Source organism: Ranitomeya imitator, chromosome 2, assembly GCF_032444005.1.
Source record: "Ranitomeya imitator isolate aRanImi1 chromosome 2, aRanImi1.pri, whole genome shotgun sequence".
NCBI classification, from domain to species: Eukaryota; Metazoa; Chordata; class Amphibia; order Anura; family Dendrobatidae; genus Ranitomeya; species Ranitomeya imitator.
This window is the reverse complement of record NC_091283.1, coordinates 264,180,254-264,200,380: the sequence shown is the minus strand read 5'-3', so window position 1 is coordinate 264,200,380 and position 20,127 is coordinate 264,180,254. Positions and strand designations below refer to the sequence as shown.

Here is a 20,127-nt window from a genome sequence, read left to right as displayed (position 1 = left end):
TTAAGATCAGGGTTTGCGGTCAGTATAGTTACCACCTACTACAGTGAAAGTTTTCATGCTGCTCCAAGGTCACCTGATCATAACAATATATACTGTATTTTTGGGACTATAAGATACACCTAGGTTTTAGAGGAGGAAATTAGACACAAAAAATAGAAGCAAAACATGTGGTCAATTCTGTACTTAATATCCCCTATCCTGGTATATATTGTTAGGAGTCGAGTTGCCGCCACTGCACAGGGGGAATCTCGAGCCATGTTTGCTGCGGTCTCCCATTCTGCATCAGCAGCAGTGGAGCCTGCTCAGCGGAGACGTCGGTCCCAGCGTCTCGCTCAGCCTAAGGCCTCTTTCACACGTCAGTGTCTCCGGTACATGTAGTGAGCTTTCTCACGAACCAGAGACACTGACACACGAAGACCCATTAGGATCTATGTATTTCTGCACATGTGCGTGTTTTCACACGGACCGTGCATCCGTGTGCAAAACACGTAGACATGTCCGTTTTTTACCGGCAGCACGGACCACACTACGGACAGCACACGTGCACACGGAGAACAGTGTATACTCTCCTCCATGTGCATGTACCGCCCGCAGGAGAGACAGCGCTACAGTAAGCGCTGTCCCTGCTGTGTGTGGTGCTGCAGCCGGTATTCGTTCCCTCTCCCCAGCAGCGTTCGCTGGAGAGAAGGAATGAAAAATCAAGTTTAAAATTTCCCTTAAAAATAAAGTTTGTACGTCCCCTCCCGCCTCCCATCCCGAGCGCCCCCACCACCCCCGCTTGCCTGCTGGGAAACACTCACCCAGCTCCTGCAATGTCTGCTCTCAGCGCCAGCAGCAGGTCCTGTGTGAGTGGTCACATGGTCCCGCTCATTACAGTGAGGAATATGCGCATATTCATCACTGTAATGAGCGGTGCCACGTGACCGCTCACACAGGACCTGCTGCCGGCGCAGAGAGGAGACATCGCAGGAGCTGGGTGAGTATTTCCCAGCAGGCAAGCAGGGGTGCGCACAGGGGATGGGAGGCGGGAGGGGACACACAAACTTTTTTTTAAGGGAAAATTAAAAAAAACATTGATTTTTCATTCCTTCTCTCCAGCGAACGCTGCTGGGGAAAAGGAACGAATACCGGCTTCAGCACCACACGCAGGGGACAGCGCTTAACTGTAGTGGTCTCCTGCACGGTCCATATGGTCCTCAGTCGGCACACGGCTACCGCACGTGTGCCACACTGATGTGCTACATGAGCACACGGACACGGATAATTCGGGTACCGATTTCTCCGGTACCGGAATTATCTGGACATGTGAAAGAGTAAGAAAATCCTAAAGAGCATTATCAGTGGTGGAGACCAATTATGTCTCAACTGAACGTGTGTGTATATAAAACCACACACTGCTGTATTCCTGTCCAAAATACCACCACCTATGCCTGGACACATGGACAACTGCAATATATACCAAATACAACAGAAAAAGAGCACCAAGCAGTCATGAAGTCCAAATAACAATAATTTTATTAAATTGCAACATAGTAAAAACCAGACAGAAGATACATGACAGGGCTAAAAAGATGACACTAGGGGGTCACCCGCAACATGCCGAGCCCAAGGCAGGGTGTCAACCTTGCACGAGAACAATAATAGCATACAGGGAACAGCACTTGATATACTAATGTGGCCATATGTAACTAGGAAATACCTTTGGCCATAGTCCATAAACGCTGTAAGAAAAAACGTCCCTGAGCTCCAATGAGCTATGTACGTTACCTGATGCAGTTGGTTAGTATTATAGGGACACCCGATCACCCCGACGCGCGTTTCGGTGTGTTACCTTCCTCAGGGGGCGCATGTGAAAGAGGCCTAATACTGTGCAAAGGGTTACTGCTGCCTTTCCAGGCTCTGCTTTTGCAGCCAGCACTGGTCATCAGCAAGCAGGCTTTTCTGTGACCAAGTCCTGCTTTGCACACACTGAGCATGCACACGGGAGAACCTCTCATTGGAGGTCGGGGGTCACACTCAGGCCCTGTAGCAGCTCCAATTGGACCACTAGGAAGGTCATTGTCTGCTGCAGCTATAAAAGGTTCACATTGCCACACAGCTATGTTATGAGCTATGCTACTTGGTGGTCATGTCTGTATGTGGTCAGGGTTGGCTGAAATAAGCCCCTAGAATACTGGAACCTCCGGTGAGGAGTTTTGTATGCTTGGATTCAGGGCTCGGCTAAAATAAGCCCCTAGAATACCGGCACCTCCGGTGAGTTGTTTGTGTGCTATGCTGACTGCATGACCACTCTTTGCTTTGCTCAGTTAGGTAGCTGTGATCCTCTGTGAGGTTAACAGGGCACAGCATTTTCATATCTTTGCGATTCTGTGAAGTAACAGAGTTCGCTTATACCGCCATAGTGCCGCCAATTACTTTGCAGCAGATATCTCTGCACAGTGAACCCTGGGCTGCGAACGCACCTTGTTGTTTCCTTCCTATACTCGGTGCGTTCCGCTAGCCCTAACATATATGGTCCCCTCATCCCTAGCCTGGTATGCATGGATTCCTCATCCATATCCTGATACACATGGCCCCCTCATCTCTATCCTAGTATGCAGGGCCTCATCTCATCGTAGTATGCAGGGCACCATCCCTATTCAAGTATGACTGGCCCCATCAGAAAACATTTAAAAAAAACACCCAACCATTACACTAACCTACCCTGGATGGGGTCTAGAACAATTTGTCTGCACTAGGGTTGAGCGACTTTTACTTTTTTAAAGTTGAGTCGAGTGAAATCGGCCGATTATGGCGAAAAGTCGGGGATCGACCGAAACACGAAACCCAATGCAAAGTCAATGGGAATATTATTTATTTATTTTTCTCTCTCTCTCTCCCCTCCGTCCCTGAACAGAAAAGCTGGTGTTACACATTGCAAATCGCTACAGCGCACAAGCGACAAGATGGCGATAGGCGTCCGCGCCCCTAAGACCTATGTCATCACTCTGGCCACGCTCCTTCATTGGCTGAAAAAATGGCGCCAAGCGCGTCATACGAAACGCGACTTTGGCGTGAAAGTCGCGTACCGCATGGCTGACCCCACACAGGGATCGGGTCGGGTTTCATGAAACCCAACTTTGCCAAAAGTTGGCGACTTTTGAAAATGAACGATCCGTTTCGCTCAACCCTAGTCTGCACTACTACACTCCACTACTACAGCTGTTACAATACCAAACTAGTGCAGTCCCTATAGGAGAAAAAAACACAAGAATTATACTGTATTTTCACATACTATCTATTCCTGACACTGGAGTGGCTTATAAGCTCATGAAGTATATAGTTTGAGGTCTGGGATCTGCCAATATGTGGCTAGTAGGGTTGAGCGAAACGGATCGTTCATTTTCAAAAGTCGCCGACTTTTGGCAAAGTCGGGTTTCATGAAACCCGACCCGATCCCTGTGTGGGGTCGGCCATGCGGTACGCGACTTTCGCGCCAAAGTAGCGTTTCGTATGACGCGCTTGGCACCATTTTTTCAGCCAATGAAGGAGCGTGGCCAGAGTGATGACATAGGTCTTAGGGGCTTGGACGCCTATCGCCATCTTGTCGCTTGTGCGCTGTAGCGATTTGCAATGTGTAACACCAGCTTTTCTGTTCAGGGACGGAGGGGAGAGAGAGAGAGAGAGAAAAAAAAAATATTCCCATTGACTTTGCATTGGGTTTCGTGTTTCGGTCGATCCCCGACTTTTCGCCATAATTGGCCGATTTCACTCGACTCGACTTTTGAGATAGTCGGGTTTTGCGAAACCCGACTCGACCCTAAAAAAGTAAAAGTCGCTCAACCCTAGTGGCTAGTTTTCTGACTGTTTCAGGTAACATGATACATGACTTTAGGTTTTTTTCTGTCTAGTCTCGCTTGAATATAGGTCAATATTAAATAGTCTCCTGATGAGTCGCCTTTGGTGAGGACGATGAAACCAGTAGAAATGAGAGGTTTGGAGAGTGAGTGTGTATACGTCACCTCACCCTATATATTGAACTGTAGGGTACATATTTTTTCTATTAGTCACCTACTGAATAACCTTCAGGGGTGAATTATGGGTATAGTTTTACATTTGGAATGAATAAAATTCAGTTTTTAGAATTGAGAGTCCTCAGTGGTTGAAATTCAGTTGTTTCCTTTTTTTTCCAGCAAACAGGAGGAATGACAAGAGACAAGACCCAATTTTGGTTAAAACTATTCCAACATTATGAACATAAAAAAGGCTTCTCCACTATGTGACGTCTCTGATGTTTATTAACAGTTGATTTCCAAGTAAAGTATTTCTCACCTTAAGAAAAAGTAAAAGGCTTTTCCTCTGTGTGAGTTCTCTGGTGCCTATGCAAATCTGATTTCCAGTTAAAACGTTTCCCACATTCTGAACATGAAAAAGGCTTTTCCCCTGTGTGAGTTATCTGGTGTCTAACAAGATGCTCTTTGCATGTAAAACATTTCCCACATTCTGAACATGAAAAAGGCTTCTCCCCTGTGTGAGTTCTGTGGTGCCTAACCAAATCTGATTTCTGGATAAAACATTTCCCACATTCTGAACATGAAAAAGGCTTCTCCCCTGTGTGATTTCTCTGGTGACTAACAAGAAGCAATTTCCTTTTAAAACATTTCCTACATTCTGAACATGAAAAACGCTTCTCTCCTGTGTTGTGAGTTCTTTGATGTTCATCACGATTCCCTTTCTGGTTAAAACATTTCCCACATTCTGAACATGAAAAAGGCTTCTCTCCTGTGTGAGTTATTTGGTGTGTAACAAGATGCCCTTTCTGGTTAAAACATTTCCCACATTCTGAACAGGAAAAAGGCTTCTCCCCTGTGTGAGTTCTCTGGTGAGTAACAAGAATCAATTTCCCTTTAAAACATTTCCCACATTCTGAACAGGAAAAAGGCTTCTCCCCTGTGTGAGTTCTATTGTGATAAATCAAATCTGATTTCCATTTAAAACATTTTCCACATTCAGAACATGAAAAAGGCTTCTCCCCTGTGTGAGTTCTATGGTGATGAACCAAATCTGATTTCCTTTTAAAACATTTCCCACATTCTGAACATGAAAAAGGCTTCTCCCCTGTGTGAGTTATTTGGTGTCTAACAAGAAGCTCTTTGCATGTAAAACATTTCCCACATTCTGAACATGAAAACGGCTTCTCCCCTGTGTGAGTTCTCTGGTGACTAACAAGAAGCAATTTCCTTTTAAAACATTTCCCACATTCTGAACATGAAAAAGGTTTCTCCCCTGTGTGAGTTACTTGGTGTCTAACAAGAATCAATTTTCTTTTAAAACATGTCCCACATTCTGGACATGAAAAAGGCTTCTCCCCTGTGTGAGTTATTTGGTGTCTAACAAGATGCTCTTTGCATGTAAAACATTTCCCACATTCTGAACATGAAAAAGGCTTCTCTCCTGTGTGAGTTCTTAGGTGTCTAACAAGATGCCAATTCTTGTTAAAACATTTCCCACATTCTGAACATGAAAATGACTTCTTTCCTTTAGGAGCAGTTTGTTTTTTAATGCCTCTCTTGTGACTTTGATTTTCCTTAGTAGTCAGTACTGAATCAGAAGATGTGACCAGTTTCATAGGATCAGATGACAGATCTTTGCTGTGAATGGATGATGATTTATCTGGAGTAATGGCATTCACTTCAGTTGTATCTTGTAGGATCTGAAGATCATCAGATTTAAAAATTGAAGATGTCAGCTGTCCCTCTGGTCTCCTGGTACAATCATCTGCTAAGATAAAAAACAATTTTTTTAAAATAAAATATCCGTGAGTTTTACATTTTGGAACATTTATACTTAAACTGTCCATAAAATGGCAAGCTATGTAAAAAAAAAACTTTATTTACCAAGACAATGAGAGTTCACAATCTAATAGAAAACCTTGTTGGATGAACCAGTAGTGTGTGGTGTTCAATTGATTGTTCATTCTGCCTCCCAAATAGCGAATAAAAAGAAACCAATCAATGTTATGTAGGCAAAAATAATACGAATTCTCATCTCACAAAAAACAAGTCCCCACTGAGGTCCATCATCTGTCAATAGAAAAACAGAGGTTCCCACACTATTAGTGGCTCAAAGACTGTTGAAAAGCAACAGAGTTTCTATAAACCAATCTAGCAAATTCCGCTCTCACTTCTGAGTCTTGCAGTGTGCTCAAACAACATTTAGGATCCCTGTATTTACCAATATTATAGTGAGAAGAATTCACTTAATCTGCGGTGTGTGTCTCCTGGAGCACAATCTGGGCATTATGTGCTGGGTAATAAAATGGCAAATGTGTAATTTTCTCTCTCCAACATCCAGTGCGTGTTAAATTCTGGGAAGTAGCTGTGGAGTCAAAATATTCATTCAATCTACACACGTGGTCTAAATTGTTGGTACCCCTCGTTTAATGAAAGAAAAACCCACAATGGTCCCAGAAATAACTTGAACCTGACAAAATTAATAATAATTATATCACAAAAAGACTTGATCACCCAGTGTAAGAAAAATAAGTGACCTAGACTGAGGTACTGATAAAAACTAACAGTTTATTGAAAATCAATAAAAACAATGTATAAAGACTACAGAGAAGAAAAAGTATTGGACCTAAAAGGAGGGACACAAAAAAATGGTCCCAGAAATAACTTGAACCTGACAAAATTAATAATAAATCAGAAATCTATGAAAATGAACACATGAAAGTCAGACATTGCTTTTCAAACATGCTTCCATAGAATAAAAAAAAAAAAACTCACAAAATAGGCCTGGACAGAAATGATGGTATCTTTAACTTAACCGCTTCGTGACCGCCAACAGTAGATAATCGTCGGCACTAGCAGGGCTTTGTGCAGTGCCGACGTTTGTCTATGTTGGCGGTTTTGTGCTCATCAGGACCCGCACTGTTATGAATAGGTAATTCAGAACCACAATGGACCTTGAAGTTCAGAGCACACAAGCGACCTGACAAAAACCACAAAACATAGGACGAGCTCTGAGACGTGGGAACTCTGCTGACAGCAATCCCTAAACCTATCAAACCACACTAGAGGTAGCCGTGGATTGCGCCTAACGCTCCCTATGCAACTCGGCACAGCCTGAGAAACTAGCTAGTCCTGAAGATAGAAAAATAAGCCTACCTTGCCTCAGAGAAATTCCCCAAAGGAAAAGGCAGCCCCCCACATATAATGACTGTGAGTTAAGATGAAAATACAAACACAGAAATGAAATAGATTTAGCAAAGTGAGGCCCGACTTACTGAATAGACCGAGGATAGGAAAGATAGCTTTGCGGTCAACACAAAAACCTACAAACAACCACGCAGAGGGGCAAAAAGACCCTCCGCACCGACTAACGGTACAGAGGTGCTCCCTCTGCGTCTCAGAGCTTCCAGCAAGCAAGGAAAACCAAAAAAGCAAGCTGGACAGAAAATATAGCAACAAAAGTAACACAAGCAGAACTTAGCTAATGCTGAGCAGACAGGTCACAGGAACGATCCAGGAGGAAGCAAGACCAATACTAGAACATTGACTGGAGGCCAGGATCAAAGCACAAGGTGGAGTTAAATAGAGCAGCACCTAACGACTTCACCACATCACCTGAGGAAGGAAACTCAGAAGCCGCAGTACCACTCGTGACCACAGGAGGGAGCTTGATCACAGAATTCACAACAGTACCCCCCCCTTGAGGAGGGGTCACCGAACCCTCACCAGAGCCCCCAGGCCGACCAGGATGAGCCATATGAAAGGCACGAACAAGATCGGCAGCATGGACATCAGAGGCAAAGACCCAGGAATTATCTTCCTGACCATAACCCTTCCACTTAACCAGATACTGGAGTTTCCGTCTCGAAACACGAGAATCCAAAATCTTCTCCACTATATACTCCAACTCCCCCTCCACCAAAACCGGGGCAGGAGGATCAACAGATGGAACCACAGGCGCCACGTATCTCCGCAACAATGACCTATGGAATACGTTATGGATGGAAAAAGAATCTGGAAGGGTCAAACGAAAAGACACAGGATTAAGAACCTCAGAAATCCTATACGGACCAATGAAACGAGGCTTAAACTTAGGAGAGGAAACCTTCATAGGAATATAACGAGATGACAACCAAACCAAATCCCCAACACGAAGTCGGGGACCCACACAGCGTCTGCGATTGTCTTCTCCTGGGACAAGGTCAAATTGTCCACTACATGAGTCCAAATCCGCTGCAATCTGTCCACCACAGTATCCACACCAGGACAGTCCGAAGACTCAACCTGCCCTGAAGAGAAACGAGGATGGAACCCAGAATTGCAGAAAAACGGTGAAACCAAGGTAGCCGAGCTGGCCCGATTATTAAGAGCGAACTCAGCCAACGGCAAAAAGGACACCCAATCATCCTGATCAGCAGAAACAAAACATCTCAGATATGTTTCCAAGGTCTGATTGGTTCGTTCAGTCTGGCCATTTGTCTGAGGATGGAAAGCTGAGGAAAAAGACAAATCAATGCCCATCCTAGCACAAAAGGCTCGCCAAAACCTCGAAACAAACTGGGAACCTCTGTCAGAAACGATGTTCTCTGGAATGCCATGTAAACGAACCACATGCCGGAAGAACAATGACACCAAATCAGAGGAGGAAGGTAATTTAGACAAGGGTACCAAATGGATCATCTTAGAGAAGCGATCACAAACTACCCAAATGACCGACATCTTTTGAGAGACAGGGAGATCCAAAATAAAATCCATAGAGATATGTGTCCAAGGCCTCTTCGGGATCGGCAAGGGCAAAAGCAACCCACTGGCATGAGAACAGCAGGGCTTAGCCCGAGCACAAATCCCACAGGACTGCACAAAAGAACGCACATCCCGTGACAGAGACGGCCACCAAAAGGATCTAGCCACCAAATCTCTGGAACCAAAGATCCCAGGATGACCAGCCAACACCGAACAATGAACCTCAGAGATAACTTTATTCGTCCACCTATCAGGGACAAACAGTTTCTCTGCTGGGCAAAGATCAGGTTTATTAGCCTGAAATTTTTGCAGCACCCGCTGCAAATCAGGGGGGTTGCAGACACAATTACTCCCTCTTTGAGAATACCCGCCGGCTCAGGCAAACCCGGAGAGTCGGGCACAAAACTCCTAGACAGGGCATCCGCCTTCACATTTTTAGAGCCCGGAAGGTACGAAACCACAAAGTCAAAACGGGAGAAAAACAGCGACCAACGAGCCTGTCTAGGATTCAACCGTTTGGCAGACTCGAGATAAGTCAAGTTCTTGTGATCAGTCAAGACCACCACGCGATGCTTAGCTCCTTCAAGCCAATGACGCCACTCCTCGAATGCACACTTCATGGCCAGCAACTCTCGATTGCCAACATCATAATTTCGCTCAGCAGGCGAAAACTTCCTGGAAAAGAAGGCGCATGGCTTCATCACCGAGCAATCAGCACCTCTTTGCGACAAAACAGCCCCCGCTCCAATTTCAGAAGCATCAACCTCAACCTGGAACGGAAGCGAAACATCTGGTTGACATAACACAGGGGCAGAAGAAAAACGACGCTTTAACTCTTGAAAAGCTTCCACAGCAGCAGAAGACCAATTGACCACATCAGCACCCTTCTTGGTCAAATCGGTCAATGGTTTAGCAATACTAGAAAAATTACAGATGAAGCGACGATAAAAATTAGCAAAGCCAAGGAACTTTTGCAGACTCTTCAGAGATGTCGGCTGAGTCCAATCATAAATGGCCTGGACCTTAACAGGGTCCATCTCGATGGTAGAAGGGGAAAAAATGAACCCCAAAAATAAAACCTTCTGAACACCAAAGAGACACTTTGATCCCTTCACAAACAAAGAATTAGCACGCAGGACCTGGAACACCATTCTGACCTGCTTCACATGAGACTCCCAATCATCCGAGAAGACCAAAATATCATCCAAGTATACAATCAGGAATTTATACAGGTACTCTCGGAAGATGTCATGCATAAAGGAGTGAAATACTGATGGAGCATTGGCAAGTCCGAATGGCATAACTAGGTACTCAAAATGGCCCTCGGGCGTATTAAACGCAGTTTTCCATTCATCGCCCCGTTTAATACGCACAAGATTATATGCACCACGAAGATCAATCTTGGTGAACCAACTAGCCCCCTTAATCCGAGCAAACAAATGAGATAGCAGCGGCAAGGGGTACTGAAATTTTACTGTGATTTTATTTAGAAGGCGGTAATCAATACAAGGTCTCAGCGAACCATCCTTCTTGGCCACAAAAAAGAACCCTGCTCCCAATGGTGATGACGACGGCCGAATATGACCCTTCTCCAAGGATTCTTTTACGTAACTCCGCATAGCGGCGTGCTCAGGTACAGATAAATTAAACAGTCGACCCTTAGGAAACTTACTACCAGGAATCAACTCGATAGCACAATCACAATCCCTATGCGGAGGTAGGGCATTGGACTTGGGCTCATCGAATACATCCCTGTAATCAGACAAGAACTCTGGGACCTCAGAAGGGGTGGATGATGAGATAGACAGAAATGGAACATCACCATGTACCCCCTGACAACCCCAGCTGGACACAGACATTGATTTCCAATCTAATACTGGGTTATGGACTTGTAGCCATGGCAACCCCAACATGACCACATCATGCAGATTTTGCAACACCAGAAAGCGAATATCCTCCTGGTGCGCAGGAGCCATGCACATGGTCAGCTGGGTCCAATACTGAGGCTTATTCTTGGCCAAAGGCGTAGCATCAATTCCTCTCAATGGAATAAGACACTGCAAGGGCTCCAAGACAAACCCACAGCGCCTAGCAAACTCCAAGTCCATCAAATTCAGGGCAGCGCCTGAATCCACAAACGCCATGACAGAATAGGAAGACAAAGAGCAGATCAAAGTAACGGACAAAAGAAATTTCGACTGTACCGTACCAATGGTGGCAGACTTAGCGAACCGCTTAGTGCGCTTAGGACAATCGGAGATAGCATGAGTGGAATCACCACAGTAGAAACACAGCCCATTCTGACGTCTGTGTTCTTGCCTTTCAGCTCTGGTCAAAGTCCTATCGCACTGCATAGGCTCAGGTTTATGCTCAGATAATACCGCCAAATGGTGCACAGATTTACGCTCACGCAAGCGTCGACCGATCTGAATGGCCAAAGACATAGACTCATTCAGACCAGTAGGCATAGGAAATCCCACCATGACATCCTTAAGGGCTTCAGAGAGACCCTTTCTGAAGATTGCTGCCAAAGCACATTCATTCCATTGAGTGAGCACAGACCACTTTCTAAACTTCTGACAATAAATCTCTATCTCATCCTGACCCTGACACAAAGCCAGCAAATTCTTCTCTGCCTGATCCACTGAATTAGGTTCATCGTACAGTAATCCGAGCGCCAGAAAAAATGCATCAATATTACATAATGCAGGATCTCCTGGCGCAAGGGAAAATGCCCAATCTTGAGGGTCGCCACGTAATAAAGAAATAATGATCTTAACTTGTTGAACTGGGTCACCAGAGGAGCGAGGTTTCAACGCCAGAAACAGTTTGCAATTATTTTTGAAACTCAGAAATTTAGCTCTATCTCCAGAAAACAAATCAGGAATAGGAATTCTTGGTTCTAACATAGAATTCTGAGCCACAAAGTCTTGAATATTTTGTACTCTTGCAGTGAGAAGATCCACACAAGACAGACCTTTAATGTCCATCACCACACCTGTGTCCTGAACCACCCAAATGTCTAGGGGAAAAAAAAGGCAAAACACAGTGCAAAGAAAAAAAAAATGGTCTCAGAACTTCTTTTTTCCCTCTATTGAGAAGCATAGTACTTTGGGCCTCCAGTACTGTTATGAATAGGTAATTCAGAACCACAATGGACCTTGAAGTTCAGAGCACACAAGTGACCTGACAAAAACCACAAAACATAGGACGATCTCTGAGACGTGGGAACTCTGCTGACCGCAATCCCTAAACCTATCAAACCACACTAGAGGTAGCCATGGATTGCGCCTAACGCTCCCTATGCAACTCGGCACAGCCTGAGAAACTAGCTAGTCCTGAAGATAGAAAAATAAGCCTACCTTGCCTCAGAGAAATTCCCCAAAGGAAAAGGTGGCCCCCCACATATAATGACTGTGAGTTAAGATGAAAATACAAACACAGAGATGAAATAGATTTAGCAAAGTGAGGCCTGACTTACTGAATAGACCGAGGATAGGAAAGATAGCTTTGCGGTCAACACAAAAACCTACAAACAACCACGCAGAGGGGCAAAAAGACCCTCCGCACCGACTAACGGTACGGAGGTGCTCCCTCTGCGTCTCAGAGCTTCCAGCAAGCAAGGAAAACCAAAAAAGCAAGCTGGACAGAAAATATAGCAACAAAAGTAACACAAGCAGAACTTAGCTAATGCTGAGCAGACAGGCCACAGGAACGATCCAGGAGGAAGCAAGACCAATACTAGAACATTGACTGGAGGCCAGGATCAAAGCACTAGGTGGAGTTAAATAGAGCAGCACCTAACGACTTAACCTCATCACCTGAGGAAGGAAACTCAGAAGCCGCAGTACCACTCGTGACCACAGGAGGGAGCTTGATCACAGAATTCACAACACCGCACATACCTTATAAATAGGGAATTCCGGCGCTCAACACATCCTATGACCCCCGACCTCATCGAGACCTGACTGGTTCAGGTCCTGATGAAGTCAGCATCACACCAGTCAATGAGACAAATCACTAGGAATGTTTGTTGTAGCAACGAACTTTCTCAGGCAATCTGCCTCATAAAAATGCTGTTTCTCCTCAGATCTCCTGTCAGTGAGAGATTAGAGGAGAAACAGTGTTACAAGTGCTGCTGGTAACAGCTGTGTCAGTCAGCGATCTTGTTATAAAGTAAAAAAAACCAGATAAGGCTACTTTCACACTAGCGTCGTTTTGCAAACGTCGCAATGCATTGTTTAGGTGAAAAAACGCACACTGCAAAATTGCTTGCAGGATGCGTTTTTTCTCCATTGACTAACATTAGCGATGCATTGCGACGCTTTGCCACACGTCGCAACCGTCGTGCGATGGTTGCGTCAGACCATCGGCTGCAAAAAAACGTTACATGTAACGTTTTTTGCTACCGACGGTCCGCTTTTTCCGACCGTGCATGCGCGGCCGGAACTCTGCCCCCACCTCACAATGGGGCAGCGGATGCGCTGGAAAAATGCATCCACTGCCCCCGTTGTGCGGTGCTTTCGCTGCTTGCGTCGGTGCGCTGCGACGTCGCATAGCGACGTGCAGTGCACGACGCAAGTGTGAAAGTAGCCTAAGGCAGAATAGGGTTAGTGCTATAGTTAGGGTTAGGGATACTGTTAGGCTAAAGTTAGGGTTACTGTTACGGATACTGCTCGGCTAAAGTTAGAGTTACTGTTAGGCTAAAGTTAGGGTTACTGTTAGGGTTGCTGTTAGGCTAAAGTTAAGGTTACTGTTAGGCTAAAGTTAGGGTTACTGTTAGGCTAAAGTTAGGGTTACTGTTAGGGTTGCTGTTAGGCTAAAGTTAAGGTTACTGTTTGGCTAAAGTTAGAGTTAGGGTTTATTCTAAAGCTAGGGTTAGGCTAAAGAATTAGGCTTTTCTCAATTGTCTCCCCAATAATTTGGTCACCTCAGTCACGTCAGTTAGTCACGTCAGAGTTTTCTATTTCCGGGGAAAAAAATGAGTAAAATAGCCCGTCAGTATTATAGTGCAGAGGAGGCTTAGGCACTTTTATGTTCGGACAGCGAAGAAAGTGCAGTGTCAGATGGCGATGTGGATTTCGAAGGCTTTAGTAGCAGCGACAGTGATAGCTCAGAAATGAGCAGTGATTCTAGTCCATCCTCAGACACAAGGACCAGTACAACAAGAAGAACAAATAGCACTTCTGGAGAAATGTCTCCAACTCAGGGAACAATGTGTAGTACTAGCGCTGTCCCTAGTGCTCGTGAATTGGCGCACACCGATGTCCAAGGGGCTTTGCCTCTTGATGTAGCATTTCCCAGATGGGAGGCTTCGAATTCGGCTACTCCATTCATCCCTAATTTTAAGGCCATTCCTGGCCTTTTTTGTTTCTGACAGATAGCTTGCTAGAGCATATTATCCCACAGACAAATTTATATGTGTCCCAATTCATCAGCCAGAATCCACGATACTATTATGCTAGGTCAAATTTATGGAAACCAACTAATGTACTAGAAATTAAAACATTTTTAAGACTTACATACGCTATGGGGCTTGTTAAAAAAAAAAACGAGCATTTAGTCCTATTTGTCCAGCCGCCCTGTTCAAGCTACCCCTATATTTCCTGCTGTTCTTCCTAGGACCCATTATGAAATGCTTATGAGATTTTGGCATTTTAAGGACAACAGTCGATGCCTGCACAGAGATGCCCCAGAACATGACATACTATTCAAAATCAGACCCATCATCGAAGACTTGACAGGAAAGTTCTTAAAGCTTTACACCCCAACATTAAACATTTCCATTGATGAGTCCCTTGTAAAATTCAAAGGAAGACTGCACCTCAAGCAATTTATTCCTTCTAAGACAGCAATGTTCGGAATAAAGCTCTATAAAATGTGCGAGAGTTCAACCGGATACACATCAGCTTTTCGCATTTATGAGGGGAAAGATAGCCAACTAAACCCACCAGGATGCCCTACTTATCTCGGGACATCTGGAAAAATCATTTGGGAGCTGATAACTACTTTTTTTACAAAAAGGCTACAATCTGTATGTTGACAACTACCGTATATACTCGAGTATAAGCCGAGATTTTCATTACTCGAGTCAAGGTGGGTGGCAGGGTCGGCGGGTGAGGGGGTGAGGGCGCTGAGGCATACTTACCTAGTCCCGGCGATCTTGGCGCTGTCCCTGCCGTCCCACGGTCTTCTGTGCTGCAGCTTCTTCCCCTCTTCAGCGGTCACGTGGGACCGCTCATTACAGAAATGAATAGGCGGCTCCACCTCCCATAGGGGTGGAGCCGCCTATTCATTTCTCTAATCAGCGCTGTCGGTGACCACTGATTAGAGAAAGAAGCTGCGGCACCGAAGACCAGCTGTGACAGGCAGAGGGAGCCGGACATCGGGACCAGGTAAGTATGTAATAGTCACCTGTCCGCGTTCCATCTTCCCGGCGTCTGCGCTCTGACTGTTCAGGTCAGAGGGCGCGATGACGCATATAGTGTGCGCGGCGCCCTCTGCCTGATCAGTCAGTGCAGAGACGCCGGGAAGATGGAGGCGCCGGGACCGGACGCTGGGAGCTGCAAGCAAGAGAGGTGAGTATGGCTTTTTTTTTTTTTTTACTGCAGCAGCAGCGGCGACAATGGCACAGCTTTATATAGGGAACTATGAACGGTGCAGAGCACTATATGGCAGAGCTATAGGGAAATAATGAATGGTGCAGAGCACTATATGGGGCACAGCTATAGGGAACAATGAACGGTGCAGAGCACTATATGGGGCACAGCTATAGGGAAATAATGAACGGTGCAGAGCACTATATGGGGCACAGCTATAGGGAACAATGAACGGTGCAGAGCACTGTATGGGGCACAGCTATGGGGAAATAATGAACGGTGCAGAGCACTATATGGGGCACAGCTATAGGGAAATAATGAACGGTGCAGAGCACTGTATGGGGCACAGCTATAGGGACAATCATGAATGGTGCAGAGCACTATGTGGGGCACAGCTATGGGGCAATAATGAACATGCAGAGCACTATATGGCACAGCTATGGGGCAAGAATGATCTATTTTTATTTTTTGAAATTCACCGGTAAATGCTGCATTTCCACCCTAGGCTTATACTCGAGTCAATAAGTTTTCCCAGTTTTTTGTGGTAAAATTAGGGGGGTCGGCTTATACTCGGGTCAGCTTATACTCGAGTATATACGGTACTACACCAGCATACACCCTATTTAAGAGTCTGGTTGAACATGATATGGGGGCTTGTGTGACCATTCGCAAAACCGTCCGGGGTTTCCACAATCATTGGTCAATGAAAAGTTCCGAAAGGGGCAGTCAGGGGCTTTATGCAATGGAGAGCTGCTTACCCTTAAGTATAAGGATAAAAAAGATATTTTTATCCTGAGCTCGATGCACACAGATGCCACAAGTACCACTGCAGGCCAACAGGGATCCACTACTCCAAAACCTGTGTATGTCATTGACTACAACATATATATGGGGGGTGTGGACCTTGCAGATCAGGTTCTACTGCCATACCAGGTATCAATAAAATCATATACCTGGTATAAAAAGTTAGCCTTAATTGTTTCCGGTGGCCTCATATAATTATTTTGTGTTATACAAAAAAGCCAGAAATGCAGATACTTTCCTTGATTATCAGGAAAAGGTCATTGAAAATGTTGTCCCCGCCAATCCTTTAGAATCTGAAGATGTCAGAACTCACTGAGCGACATTTTATTGCACTCATTCCAGCAACTGAAACAAGAAAGATCCCCCAGAGAAGATGTTGTGTATGTTCCAAGAGAGGAATGAGGCATGATACCCGCTATTATTGCCCACAATGCCCATCATTGCCAGCCTTATGCCTCCATGACTTATTTAAAATCTTCAACCCAGAACCACGTTTTTAAACTGTTTTGACATTCAAGCATTTGGTTTATTTAGTGACAGACACATCTGAGTAGAGCTGACATAATTTCCTGGGGTAGGTGGGGGGATGTCTCCAGAGACACAAGCTGGGCACAATATATTGGACACTACAATGACATTTTTGCTCTAAAACTTCCACTAGGTGTTTCTGGAAATTATCCATGTAGTGAAAATGGTCACTACATTGTTGCATGGCTAAAGGGTGTGTAGTCGACGGGAGGTATGTTGTTATGATCAGGTGACCTTGGAGCAGCATGAAAACTTTCTCTGGAGTAGGTGGTAACTATACTGACTGCAAACCCTGATCATAACAACGCAACTAGAAGTAGCCGTGGGGTGTGCCTAACAAAACCTAGACACCTCGACACAGCCGGAGGACTAAATACCCCTATAGATGGAAATAGGAATTCTACCTTGCCTCAGAGCAGAACCCCAAAGAATAGGCAGCCCCCCACAAATAATGACTGTGAGTAGTAGAGGAAAAGACACACTCAGTCAGGAAACAGGATTTAGCAAATGAGGCCACACTAGCTAAATAGGAAAGGATAGGACAGGATACTAAGCGGTCAGTATTAAAAATCCTTCCAAAAATATCCACAACAGAAAATACAAAAACTCCACCAAATAAGGAAGTTGGGGGTGGCGGTGGCATGGGGGGTGGGGTCAGAACAGTTAATAATTTAAGAAATAGAAGTACAGAGAGGAACATAAAGTGCATGTATACTAATGCCAGAAGCCTCGCCAACAAAATGGACGAATTAGAACTAATGTTGTTGGAGCATAATTATGACATGGTGGGGATATCTGAAACGTGGCTGGATGAGAGCCATGACTGGGCTGTTAACTTGCAGGGCTATAGCCTGTTCAGAAATGACCGTACAGATAAGCGAGGGGGAGGGGTGTGTCTATATGTAAAATCGTCCTTAAAACCCATCCTGCGCGATAATATAGGTGAATTTAATGAAAATGTAGAATCCCTGTGGGTGGAGATAAGGGGAGGGGGAAAAAATAATAAATTACTGATAGGGGTTTGTTATAAATCTCCAAAAATAATGGAAGCAATGGAGAATATCCTCGTAAAGCAAATAGATGAAGCTGCGACTCAAGGAGAAGTCATTATTATGGGGGACTTCAACTACCCTGAAATAGATTGGGGAACAGAAACCTGCAGTTCCAGCAAAGGTAATCGGTTTTTGACAACTATGAGAGACAATTACCTTTCACAAATGGTTCAGGACCCAACAAGAAAGGGGGCACTGCTAGACCTAATATTAACCAACAGGCCAGACCGCATATCAAATATAAGGGTTGGGGGTCACTTGGGAAATAGCGATCACAAAATAATAAGTTTTCATGTATCCTTTAAAAAGATGTGTAGTAGAGGGGTTACAAGGACACTAAACTTCAGAAGGGCAAATTTCCAACGGATGAGAGAGGATCTTGGTGCAATTAACTGGGACGATGTCCTGAGACACAAAAATACACAAAGAAAATGGGAGACGTTTATTAGCATCCTGGATAGGACCTGTGCACAGTATATACCGTATGGGAATAAACATACTAGAAATCGGAGGAAACCAATATGGCTAAATAGAGCTGTAAGGGGCGCAATAAGTGACAAAAAGAAAGCATTTAGAGAATTAAAGGAAGTAGGTAGTGAGGAGGCATTAAATAAATACAGAAAATTAAATAAATTCTGTAAAAAGCAAATCAAGGCAGCAAAGATTGAGACAGAGAGACTCATTGCCAGAGAGAGTAAAAATAATCCTAAAATATTCTTTAACTACATAAACAGTAAGAAACTAAAAAATGATAGTGTTGGCCCCCTTAAAAATAGTCTGGGTGAGATGGTGGATGAGGATGAGGAAAAAGCCAATATGCTAAATGACTTTTTTTCATCAGTATTTACACAAGAAAATCCCATGGCAGACAAAATGTCTAGTGATAAAAATTCCCAATTAAATGTCACCTGCTTAGCCCAGCAGGAAGTGCGGCGGCGTCTAAAAATCACTAAAATTGACAAATCTCCGGGCCCGGATGGGATACACCCTCGAGTACTGCAGGAATTAAGTACAGTCATTGATAGACCATTATTTTTAATATTTAAAGACTCCATAATAACAGGGTCTGTGCCACAGGACTGGCGTATAGCAAATGTGGTGCCAATATTCAAAAAGGGAACAAAAACTGAACTCGGAAATTATAGGCCAGTAAGCTTAACCTCTACTGTGGGTAAAATCCTGGAGGGCATTCTAAGGGACGCTATACTGGAGTATCTGAAGAGGAATAACCTCATGACCCAGTATCAGCACGGGTTTACTAGGGACCGTTCATGTCAGACTAATTTGATCAGTTTCTATGAAGAGGTAAGTTCCGGATTGGACCAAGGGAACCCAGTGGATGTAGTGTATATGGACTTTTCAAAAGCTTTTGATACAGTGCCACACAAAAGGTTGATACATAAAATGAGAATAATGGGGATAGGGGAAAATATGTGCAAGTGGGTTGAGAGCTGGCTCAGGGATAGGAAACAAAGGGTGGTTATTAATGGAGCACACTCGGACTGGGTAGCGGTTAGCAGTGGGGTACCACAGGGGTCAGTATTGGGCCCTCTTCTTTTTAACATATTTATTAATGACCTTGTAGGGGGCATTCAGAGTACAATTTCAATATTTGCAGATGACACTAAACTCTGCAGGGTAATCAATACAGAGGAGGACAATTTTATATTACAGGATGATTTATGTAAACTAGAAGCTTGGGCTGATAAATGGCAAATGAGCTTTAATGGGGATAAATGTAAGGTCATGCACTTGGGTAGAAGTAATAAGATGTATAATTATGTGCTTAATTCTAAAACTCTGGGCAAAACCGTCAATGAAAAAGACCTGGGTGTATGGGTGGATGACAAACTCATATTCAGGGGCCAGTGTCAGGCAGCTGCTTCAAAGGCAAATAAAATAATGGGATGCATTAAAAGAGGCATAGATGCTCATGAGGAGAATATAATTTTACCTCTATACAAGTCACTAGTTCAACCACCCTTAGAATACTGTGCACAGTTCTGGTCTCCGGTGTTTAAGAAAGACATAGCTGAACTGGAGCGGGTGCAGAGAAGAGCGACCAAGGTTATTAGAGGACTGGGGGGTCTGCAATACCAAGATAGGTTATTACACTTGGGGCTATTTAGTTTGGAAAAACGAAGACTAAGGGGTGATCTTATTTTAATGTATAAATATATGAGGGGACAGTACAAAGACCTTTCTGATGATCTTTTTAATCATAGACCTGAAACAGGGACAAGGGGGCATCCTCTGCGTTTGGAGGAAAAAAGGTTTAAGCATAATAACAGACGCGGATTCTTTACTGTAAGAGCAGTGAGACTATGGAACTCTCTGCCGTATGATGTGGTAATGAGTGATTCATTACTTAAATTTAAGAGGGGACTGGATACCTTTCTGGAAAAGTAT

The 20,127-nt window shown here is 44.4% G+C and overlaps 1 protein-coding gene across 1 annotated transcript in view; it reads right to left on the bottom strand.

Moving 5' to 3' along the window:
- Positions 1–3,830: 3,830 nt before the first annotated feature.
- LOC138667373 (oocyte zinc finger protein XlCOF6-like) overlaps positions 3,831–20,127 on the bottom strand; it is a 28,109-nt gene continuing 11,812 nt past the window's right edge. Inside the window, exon 3 of the mRNA XM_069755600.1 lies at positions 3,831–5,757. Within this exon, the coding sequence (XP_069611701.1) occupies positions 4,313–5,757 (1,445 nt within the window). The 3' untranslated portion in view covers positions 3,831–4,312. The remainder of the gene's footprint in view (positions 5,758–20,127) is intronic.